Source organism: Anas platyrhynchos, chromosome 3, assembly GCF_047663525.1.
Source record: "Anas platyrhynchos isolate ZD024472 breed Pekin duck chromosome 3, IASCAAS_PekinDuck_T2T, whole genome shotgun sequence".
Lineage (NCBI taxonomy): Eukaryota > Metazoa > Chordata > Aves > Anseriformes > Anatidae > Anas > Anas platyrhynchos.
Genome location: NC_092589.1, coordinates 27,605,393 through 27,617,417, shown reverse-complemented (window position 1 = coordinate 27,617,417; position 12,025 = coordinate 27,605,393). Strand labels below are relative to the sequence as shown.

General features: G+C 38.1%; 1 protein-coding gene across 1 annotated transcript in view; it reads right to left on the bottom strand.

Moving 5' to 3' along the window:
- The window catches only part of ACTN2 (actinin alpha 2), a 67,214-nt gene that overhangs the window by 31,099 nt on the left and 24,090 nt on the right, over positions 1 to 12,025 (bottom strand). Inside the window, exons 4-6 of the mRNA XM_005023594.6 lie at positions 6,148 to 6,234; positions 4,983 to 5,070; positions 2,874 to 2,952 (exon numbers count right to left, since the gene is read on the bottom strand). Of these exons, the coding sequence (XP_005023651.1) occupies positions 2,874 to 2,952; positions 4,983 to 5,070; positions 6,148 to 6,234 (254 nt within the window). The remainder of the gene's footprint in view (positions 1 to 2,873; positions 2,953 to 4,982; positions 5,071 to 6,147; positions 6,235 to 12,025) is intronic.

Sequence of the window (12,025 nt, the reverse complement as noted above, 5' to 3'; positions counted from 1 at the left end):
TTTGACTTGGAGAGCCAAATATGTAAGACTTCTGTTTGGTGAAATTTAGAGCTGGTGAAAATTAAGAGTTTCCTCTTGTTTTGAGATTTTGGATTTTGTTTTTTTGAAGGAAAAAAAAAAGGCAGCAGTATACAAAATTCAGACAAACAGCGCATATTTCATTTCATATGCCATAGACAGCTGTTGCTGACAATGGAAGAGCATGTCAGATTAGGGCTGCTCTTAAATCAGCCTTCTAATATCAGCTTGCAATGAAAACGCCCTATGGGAAATGGCTGTTTGTGCCATTAATGCTTCTTATTTTCAAGTATTCACAAACTGCTAAATGATGGTAGCCATCACGAACAAAGCCAATGCATACAGAGACTGCCCACGAAAACAGGGTAGAAGAGAAAAGTTGGAGAAGCAAGAGGGGACTGAAAAAAGTTACCAGGTTTTCTCCAGGGAACTTCCAGGGCTTCTGTTTGAATGCAAAGACATGCTCCGACATGCTCATTGTCTCAGACATGCTTCTTTTGTTACTTTGAAATGAACTTAGTAAGATTACTCACTACGGAATGAGAGCAAGTACTTAAGTTTCACAGAAGACTGTTCTCCACATGCATATATAGGTAAGGTATCATAAGTATTAATACCCTTACAATTTGGTTAAAATAGAATACAAAGTCTCTAAACTTAAGTTCTCACTTTATCATCATTTAGCAGTTTTGTGCATTGTTGACAGTAAGAGGAACTTAAAACGTGGACAATACCTAAAATCCATTAATTTATTTTTGCTACCATTACACCATGTGTAATATAACATTTACTAAATGTGTACACAAAACCTCCTACTTAAATTAAATGGGAGAAAAATATACTAAATCTAAGCAAGATCTAGTGACTTGGTTAAATCACTTTGCTTACAAATGAGTGATGTGGACTTCCTATTTGTTTGCTTGGTACTAAGTCCATAAGTAACAGTGCTCCACTGGTAAACGATTTTATTTAAATCAGTATTTAAATAGGCATTATTTACAACATCTTCTGGAGATCCCCATCACCCGTCCTTTTAAACAAAACTACAAGCCACAGTAACTAAAAATGTCTGCTACAGCTAGAGAAATACCTCATCTAACTTGTCATAGTCAAGAAGATCAGGCCTGTGTCTATGAATAAGGGCGCTGAAAGCAAGGCCATCTTTCCAGCTACAAATTCACACAGAGCACATTGGTGAGAAAAAGAAAAGACACCATGCATGAGATAAGAAATCAAGAAACAAGACACCAAGACAGCTGTTAATGTAACCAAAATGAATAGTCAATCAAACACAGACAGGTCAGAAAAGCATGATCTATTTTAAGACTTTTCTACATGTGCTTTACGTGCCACAGCTCAGCCTCAATTTGAAACCTGACCTGTTCTATTTTGGAAACCTCTAAGAGGGAAATAGTAATGCTGAAGCATATCTGCTTACGTGCTATTCCCTTCTCTTAGTGCTCATGTATAGACTGGTTATACCATGAAGGTTTTTTTTTTGCGTGTGTGTGTGTGTGAGTATATATACATGTATATATATTTTTTATTAGTGTGCCACTTTTCAAAGTGCAAACTCAATTAGACTAACTTCTGTTTGGGCCATACTTGAGCACACAGACAGGTATGTTAGTTATTCTGTCAATCTGTTCATCCATAGGAAAGGCTGTATATAGAGAATAACCTGGTGTTGACAGTTCGTATTTTGTCCTTTTGTTCATATCTGCAGATGTCTTAACAACAGCCTAAATTAGTTGGTTTAGGAATAAGTTTATTTAGTTTTCATCACAACTTGGGGGTCTCCAGTATAAATTTAACATATATACAAAGCAAAGGTTTCAAATCTTCTCATTTCATTCTGTCATCTTTTTCTTTACCACAGGCTTTTTGATAACAACCGATTCCACTAGTAAAATCAATTTGTAATGGAGGGGAATGGAATGGAAAATACTGTCCATGATTTACCAATCTCTCTCATCAATGAAAAGTTGTCACTCAACAAATTAAAACCATGGTTACTTGATTAAGTTTCACTGGGGTTTATGAGAGACCTCAAGATACATTCATTCCAGAGGAATAAAAAATGCACGGTATGCATGTGTTGAGAGAGAGATGAAACATTCCACTTTCCTTCCAGGTTTTATTCTTCAGTAACAGTTAACGGTAGCCAGAAATTCTAAGATTGTTCATGTTCCGCATTACTTTCCCTGAAATCCAAGCAGCGGGTATCTTTTAGAACACATACATTTTACCAGGTACAAAAATGGTTTTGTAATCCCCATGTGGTGCCACCTAAGGAAGTTACGACATCAATTTGATTGGCACTTGACTGCAAGTATAGGTAGAAATATAATGAAATACCAAAGTAAGAATTGGTAAATATTTTCTATGTAAGCCTAATAATTACATACTCCTAATTACCAAGGACAGTCTTTGTTCTAAAAAATATTAGGATTAATAATCTTGTCATTGTTTACTGTTCTGCGGTCTATGTAGTCCTTTACACCAGACATAAAACAGGATGGACCGTTTTATGTCTATGTATTGTTTGTGAATGGAGAATTCCATTGCATCTGATTTTACATCCATATTGTGCAGCATAAAAGACTTCATCAACTGCCTGGCTGCTGAGGAATGGGTTATTTGCAATTAAATGCTTAAGTCATTATAGTAGGAAGGAAAGGACACAGGGCAGTCACAGGATCCTTTCCTCCACATAACATTTTTTGGAGGGAGCACAGAAAGCCTGTTAGAATTAGTATGCACTCCTCAGCTTGTCTTATAGAAAACATGCTAAGCAAACCACAAGTGGACCAAATCACTGCAGGACAGCATGCTGTACCATCCAGACTGATGACCTTATTTAGCTTGGAGTAGTCAATAAGATCAGGTCGGTGTCTGTGGATAAGTGCACATAATCCAAGGCCATCTTTCCAGCTTTACAACAAAAAATAGAATGGAAAAGAAGTCGTTAATAAAGTCATGGCATTTTATAGTTTGGTTCTTGCTCAAGGCTTAAAATCAAGCAGGAACCCTCCTGTTAAATCCTGACAATTATGTTCTGTCAACTTTCATCCCTCTAAGCTTTTGTTACTATACTCTTTCTCCTGTAGTATGTAACTTATTCTAAGGTACATACATGTTTAAAGATTCCATAATACTTTCTAGGCAATGTACATTATGTACAACAGACCCTGATTTGAATTGCTTAATTTGTGCAATGCTCCAGGATAGCTTGAATCATACATTCAAGAAAGTGCATGATTTCCTATCATTCCATGTTTGTGAAAAAAAATAAAAGAATAAGCCTGCAATACTTGAATTTACTTAAGTAATTGACTTTTTCTTTGTTATTTCAGACAATTCTAATGACACAACTACATCATGCTCATAGAAGTATGAAGTCACAAATCAGCTTAGTTTACTTAGAACACTTCATACATACGACAGGTCAGACCTGAGCTCTGACACTTGAGTGTGACTTCTTGTCTTCTACCTTTCAAGGCAAGAACAGGAAACAAATGGATCTGTGAATGTCATCTATTTGAAAAGATTATGATAGGTTCCTTTCAGCCAGAATCAATTATTCTTAAAGATACTTTATGAAAACAGATCACTGGGTTTGAGGTCATATCCTGTGCAGTAATTGTATGATAATAAGGGTGTTAGACTGTTAGAATCCCTGTCATTGAGATGTCTGGGTAAATCATTCAAATAACAGAACCATCTCCAATAAAAAATGTAACTGAGCAGAATTTATATATATTGTGTAATATTCATTCAGAATGTAAAACTGAATCAAAATGAACACCAAAATAGCAAGAAGCATTTTCCATAAGGTGTAGACTAAAATGGTCTGGACAGCCCATTTTAAAGTAGATCTATAAAAGCCAATAAACCCTAACATCAATCAAAGTATTTCTGTTCAAGATGTTTTTTTCCATACCATGTATCAGAACCAGCATATGTATTGATAAACATTAAAATTCTGACACTGAGATTTATACTATTCCCTGTGTCCATATAAACCTGTCCTGAAATACACCAGCTACACTATATATATGCTATATTTAAGGAAAGTAACACATTACAAACTTCAGGTCACTTAAAGGCAAGAGACTGTAAGTCAAACAGTTCTTTTTATCTGTATGTGTGAACTGCATCTTCTCTACCACTATATGTGCTTTAGGTGTTTCACATAAAGAATGAATTCAGAACATCAAAACATTGCAATACAGAGCTCCTGTAAGTACTACAAGGGCTTCAGGGAAGGCAAAATCCCATGGCTGAACAGTGCAAATGGCAAGTCATGTAGTTTAATGAGATTGATCACCCACAGAGCTATAGGAACTAGCTGGGAGAAATGCCAAAAGCGGGCAGCCTGCATATGGCCTAGAGCATCCTTTATAGGTCTTACTAAAGGCACAGAACCACAGGGCAAGAGCTTCACTAAATTTTCCAGCTTAGGTAATGATCCTGATTCTGAAAATGAGCATGTTTAAAGTGCTACTGTGGTGTACGGAGTATATTTTTGGCCCTTTATTTATAATTATGTTACAAAATAATAAAGACTGATTCATCATAGTGAGATATCTGCAAGCTTAACACATTGGTATTTTGCCAAGAACAGTCTATAACTACAGTGCCTCTCAACTGAAAGCAATTTTTTGCCAAGTCCCTATGCTTAGATATCCCCATATACCAAGGACCTCTAATAGTATTATATATTAATTCTGTGTGGAGTAGCAATTTTTTTCTTTTAAGTAGCAACTACGTAAACAATGGTAAATAATGCAGAAGACTAACCCAAGTAAGACTCTGAAGACAGATCATAAGAATTTGAAAAAAGCCTAGGTTAGCAGTGAAGAGGGAAATTCTGCTGTCAAATCTACCTACACAACTGTGGGAAAAATTTTGATCTAACATACTTTAGAAAGCTTCTACCCTGTGAAATAATGGAAGTTTACCTAAGATGGAAGTTCTGAATGTTCACATTTCTGTAAGGAGCAGTTTTTCTTTGACACCACAGCAGCAGGCCTTCCTTGGCAGAGGTCTCTGTAAGACACCAGGGAGTTAAAACGAAAAATGTTAAAAGTGCTCAAGTAATTCTTTTCTTGTCATCTTAAATGTGGTCAGCCATCTGAAACTGGTTAGCATAAGCTAACATTTAATCCTAAAAGATAGCCATGAAAGTGAAGTAATGGGGCTCCATTAGGACACAGACATCAGCTCAACTGGAACAACTCAGATGTAGTTCCATTCTGCACATTTTTATCCGGGACATTAGAAGTTTAAGAAATTACATTAGTGGGACAACAGAATGTATACTTGGGGAATAATACTGAATACAAATGAAACAGAACTAAACATAAAAGATTTTGTTGGTGCTTACATGGAATACACTTGTGGTCTCAGTCCATTTGCTTATTGGGAGGTATAAATGCTGAAGAAATGCCTTCATTATTTGCACCCTGTAGGCATCCGAGTGCCTAAGTAAAGGACTGAAAAGATCAAAAAGACCAAACCACTAGGTCCACAGTTAATGTTTCACAGATTATGGGCAGGACAGCATGAAAATCTTGATTTGGCTCTATTGTTGTTGCAAATTGAGATTAGTTCCTAGAATTCTAGACTTTTCTCAGCCTAGACTAGATTTAAAGAGTATTGTAACTGCAATGCACTTTTTGAAGCCAGTATCCAAGCGAAAATTAAGGAAAAAAAATCTGAAGCAGTGAGAAAAGAGAAGTGATAGAAAGAAGAGGCATGTAAACAGATAATATTTAGGAAGAAGGATAGAAACGGAAAGACTAGAAAAGTATGTTGGAAATAGGACAACCATACAGGGTACATCATAGTTTCAGGCTACTGATACTCAGGAGCACAGTCATGTTTCTATCTCTATAACTGAAGGACATGCCTAGAACTTCTCCGTTTATAAAGCTGGCTTGAGGTCTCTGTCAGGAATTAGATTTTCCCTCCAGAAATGGATTTTGGCACAAGGTAGTGAACTTGCAGTATTGCTTTCTGTGAAAAAATTACTTCTTAATACATTCATCTCACTTGTATACAATCTACATAAAAATGTCTTTAAACAAATTTCTTAATTACTTAACATAGTTGAATTACTCTTACCTTCCACTGAAATATCCTGAATAGCAAAGCGAAGGATGATAGTCCAGATCATACCCAGTGTCATTTTCACATTGCCATCAACAATTTCTAAGGTGAAAAAATACATAACAGTATTTTTAAGAGAAAACAGAAAACACATTCTAACCATATATTTGTATAAACAATACATTGTATCTAATAAATACATTACATTTCTACAATAACTTGTTATTTACAATAATTCATTATTTACACAGAGTTTACTTGGGTTCATTTTTCAACAAATTGATGCTTCTGCTACCCAGGCAGTAGAACTGAAGATTACTGAGATTAAGGTCTGTTTAGCTCTTCCATGCTAAAAGGCTATTCTCCAGCTAGTTGTTAACTGTCTCAAAAATTTACCTTCTGGACTGACTTTTGTTGACATTGCCTGAGGGAAACTATATATTTAAAGTTTGAATAATATCAGCCTTGCTGCTCCCAAATATGAAAGGATTGGGGAAAAAATGCTTTTATACTAAATTGTAAGAAACTACAGGATATTAGCAGTTTTAAGTTGGAATTGAGAATTTATCAAGGAGATGTAGGAATTTTTAAATGACTTGGAAATCTACAACAGGTTACTTTTTTATTTTTTTCTTTCTTTTTTTTTTTTTTTTAAATAAATCAACATTCAAAAGTCCCTTTTCCCTTTTGAGAGTTCCACACTTGGTGCCAACATGGGCTAGATATGAAGAACAGCTCAAGACACAGCACTTCCTGAGACTAAGCAACATGGCTTCCCGCCAAGCAGTTCAAAAACATGACCAAGAGGTTGTACATGTCCTACAGCTTTGATGCCTGTGCATGTTTATGCATCATTAATACAGAACGAGGTTTTTCACCTCTGGGTTTTCAATTCATTTCAAGACTGCTTGAGTCTACGTACAACACAAAGTGCCATATACTTCACATATACAGGCAAGCCTCTTCCAAAGCCAATTCAGTGCTCCTACATTGTCTGTAATACTAGCAGTGATACCGCTTCAACACCAGAAAATATACTGCCAGAGGACTTGGGTGTTGTGATAAAGTTAAAACAATCTGCAAAGTAGGGTGAGAGATTCAGAAGAACATGGTAAGACTATAAAGAAGGTCCAGCACTAGAAGGGGAGGAGGTGGGAGGATGAGAGAGGGGAACTGCAGGCTGCCTTTCCAGTCACCTCACACCAAATGAGCAGCGGGACAGGGAAGGCACCAGCTGCTCTCCCACTTGAAAGTCACCTCCAGCCCCCCTCAAGAAATGGAGCAGCTGTGGCTGCCTGTGGGCCCACTGGTGTTCTCCTGGGGAGAACAGAAAGGGAGGGAGCAGAAAGAATTTCCTCAATTTAACATCAAATGCCAAAGGAGGTGCCAGCAGGAAATGGATTCACTCTGCTACTTTAAAGTTGCCTGAATCCAGGGGCAACTTTTACAGAACAAGGCAGCTGCTAGCCCCAGGACTTGAGATACATGCTAATTTGCAGTAGTATGCGACACAAGCTGTCATTTGAACCTATGGAATTAACAAGTGTGGTAGGAGGTATCTCACCCGTTGCTACTCTATACTAACATTGTGAGTGTGATAACCCAACTTTATAGATGAATGGCTATTTTTCTGCATTCCCCTTTGTATTCTACGTCCATTTTACATAATTCTTACCTCACTTTGTCTTCCATGCATTATTACTATCTCATTTGTCCTGAAATACCTGAAGTGTCTTTAAATCCCACAACTTACATTTTTCAGCTAAAGACCACCAAGTGGCAATTAGGGCATGTAGCTACTTCTTTCCCCTCTCATCTTCACAGTCATGTATTTCATTGCATTTTGATCAGCTGTAGATGTCTCAGAAGTATATACAGTACAGAAGAATTTTTTGAAATGTAAAATAGATGAATTTAAATACTCAGTAGGCATTGCTGATTGTCAGACAATCAATTCATGGATTTGCATAATCACTACATTGTTGTTTTGATATACATATCCAAATTTACATACACAAAGTAAAAAAAAACAAGAGAGGGAACTTTCAATGTTGTGCATGAAGAGAGTTTTCAAGCTCTTTGCCAGCTTTGATCTGTCATCATCTACCACTAAAATAAGATTAAAAAAAAAAAGTATAGAAGACAAGGAAAAATATCTAAACAGAAGGAAAACAAAGTTTCTAAATGCTGAAAAATATCAGTGGTGAAAAATTCCTGATTCATTCCTATGATTTTCCTCTACAGGCCAATAGAAGATTTCTTGATTATTTTTTTTGATCATTTCTGTTTGATCTAGCAGAAATACATGTATAGTTCCTACATGTCACATAGGCAAAGCTACAGCTGACCTATGAAAACAGGAAAGAAGAGAAGAGGACAAAGATGACACAGTAAAAAACTACCAAGGGATAAAACTAAGCAAATAAATGTGGCAAGGTCCCAGTGTTTTGACTGTGATTTTATTTTTTTTTAATTCTTCTTTGCTGTTAGGGTGTACTTTATTTATTTATTTATTTGTTCTAACATTTTTGTAGCAGATTTACAGATCATTTGGTCTTCAGTATCTCTCCCCCTCCCCAAAAAAGCAAGCCAGAACTGTTTCCTCCTAACAGCATATTTATCTTGTATGGTATTCCATATCTTAGCTCTTTGCATTCAGGATGCGATTACCTTGCAAATGGAGTCATTGCATTTTTATTTATTGGGAAAACATCTAACTCGTGGACTATGAATGGCTCATAAGGATTACTTTCATGTCTTTAGCTTTAGCTTCTTGACTCTCTAGCCCCATTTCTATCACCAATGGAGAGTGATGCTCTTCCACAGTACTGATCAGAGTAGTTAAATTGGGCTTCTGCTCCGTATCACAGTTAAAGGTGGTCACCTCTCCCTGTCCATTTCACAAACTACCCAAGGAAGTCAGCCTTCAGAACACTAACAATGGCTTGTAAAGAATATTACTGGTGCCTTAAAAATATTAAATTGAACTTTGTGCTGATGTCCCTCAGGAATCACTATTTCATCTTTGTTTTGAGGCCCCATTTTAAATGGCAGTTGGACCCTTTGAGACTACATGCTCTTCACCACACAGTATTTCAGATAATAACACGTGATCTTGACCAGGTTTAGATACAAAACTTTCATGCTTTGCAAATTAAAAAGTATTCCAAGTACCCATGTAACTCAGAGAATGCCAAAACAGATGGGTGCAAAAAAGCCCACATGGCCCATTCTAACACATACAGACAGAAAATTAAGGGGTTAAGGATGTTGATAACAATACACTCTTAGGAAGCCTGCGCTCTCCCTCCTTGCTGGCATACATTTCCATCTTCATATGATAACGACTATCCAGTCAACAATGCTGAAAAATGCAACAAAATTAAGAAGAGGTGAAGCGTGTTTTAAATCCCTATCAGGTTACTGTTCCAGGCCCCAGGACTGCTACAATAACAGTTGTCAGCCCAAGTGGTGTTAGGGTAGGGCTGAGAAGTGTGGGAGGAGGTATGCAGGACAAAGGGGCACAGGGACTTTTTAAACAGGTACTGGTGCCAGAGGTCCTACACTGTGAAATTATATCCAGTCAAAGTAATATTACATCGCTGCATCAGCACAGCGTTATGCCTTAGATAACTGTAATAGAGGGAATGTGGTAAACTTAACAGGGCACTAAGCATGTCTGGGCATAGCTGGACTTCTGTTCAGCCTGTTTAGAGTAGGAGGGGAAGGCACACGAATCTATCTGCTCCTGCCCACATGGATGTAATCTAATGTGTGTTAGTAGCCATACTTGAGATAGTGCTATGTCTTACAATGACAGGTTCCTCTATGCTTGTAAACTATGATAGTAACTGGGTATTTTCTCCCGTGCTTCCATCCAAGATTTTAAAATATTTTTTAAACACTAATGAAGGAAGGTTTACTCCTAATCCCCTCATTTTACAGATCAAGAATTCCAGAAACAGACAATAAAAGCCTGCAGCCCAGCCAAGAACACCCCCTTAATCTTCTCACTTACTATGGCCTGTGGTTATATGCAGCAAGCAATATTGAGGGCATGGATGGGCATCACCTTCCAGCAACAGGCTGAGCACCTGTAATAGATTACTGCCTCTTGTCACTGCCTCCCTTCCAGAGGGAATTACTTATTTTGACAGAGCATCTAAGTTCACTGCAGTTGCTGCCAAGGGGAGCAGCAGAGTTAGCTTAAACTGTTTTAATGACCGATCTGAGATACCCCAGGTGTTTTGCCTTCAGATGATACAAGAAGTGCTCACAAGCTGCCCTCTACTCTGAACGCCCTGCCAGTGATAAACAGCAATAAACAGAGCAAAATGAGGGAGATGGAAGTGCAGAGGGTTGGCCTGCTCCTTTCAGCAGCAGGTATGACCTGTTGTATCTCAGCTTAAATGCTCCAACCTTGCCTGAGGAACCTAGGAGTGAAAACACTTGCCCATTCTGCAAATTGAGATCAGAAAGAATGACCTCTCTGTCCCACAAGATCCTCCTTTTGCTACACTCTTGTTTTCTGACAGAAAGGGTTGGAGTCCCAGCATGACAGCACAGTAACTACCATTCATTTGCTCGAGACTGTGTACTCTCAGTATTTCTGCACCAGCTATCAGACAGGCTCCCATACGTTTGATCTTCATTTCCACACACAAACTGTCTCTCCAGTACCCTCTGCTGTCTGCCTAATGCCATGTCGCTCTCAGAATACCCTTTAATTGCAGAGGGTTTCAGGGCAGTGGCATATTTTTCCATCCTGCTTCATTTAATTGAGCAAAGGGCCCAGCTGCCCCTCATTGTCTGTACAACTGATGGAGGGGCAGGGAACTCTGAGACTCAGTAGAGCTCTTCTGAGATCTGAAGTGCCTTTGGGACTCGCCTTATCTCCTGTCCCCTGTACTAATTTCTGCTGGGACACAGTCAATTTTCTGTATTTGTGATGAAAATAGTGTTAATAACACACCGATGTTTTAGTTGTTGCAGATCAGCGCTTACACAGAATCAAGGTCTTCTCTGATCCTCACACTGCCCAGGAAGCAAGTAGGCTGAGGATGCACAAGAAGCTGGGAGGAGACACAGCCAGGACAGCTGACCCCAACTGACCAAAGGGATATTCTACACCATGTGGTATCATGCTCAGCAATAAAAGCTAGGGGGAAAAGCAGAGGAAGGGAGGACATTCAGAGTTATGGTGTTTGTCTTCCCAACTAACTGTTATGAGTGATGAAGTCCTGATTTCCTGGAAATGGCTAAACATCTGCCTGCCGATGGGAATTAGGGAATTAATTCCTTGTTTTGCTTTGCTTTCACATGCAGCTTTTACTTTACCTTTTAAACTGTCTTTATCGCACCTCACAAATTTTCTCACTGTTATCTTTCTTATTCCCTTTCCCATCCCACTAGTTGGGAGTGAATGACTGTGGGGCTTGGCTACCTACAGGGTTTAAACCACAACACCCACTAATAATATATTCCAAAAAAAAAAGAAAAGAAAGGTCCCCGTTATGTGCCTATAGATAGAAGGATGGATTTGGACTCAGATGGCCCACCCACTTCAGTCTCATATGAATTAAGAGTGAGTCCAAACATGTTCTGCCCAGAGAACATTGATTTCTTTTGGAGTTTGGAGTTCTAGATCTAGAGCCATAATGTATTTGGTGAATTATACCTGAGGAAGCAACTAGACTAGGTTAAACTGCTGTAGAATCACCAAACACTGATGGTTTTTTTTTTTCCGTTATTTCTACAGATACCCCTATCCCATCTAATAAACCCTCCTCCAGCCACAGTTACAATCAGCTTCCTAAGATGAAGGTTTGAAAGCCAGAATAAGCCTGGGGAAAACAGACAGCAGGAAGAAAAGGCTCATAAATTTATCTAAAAA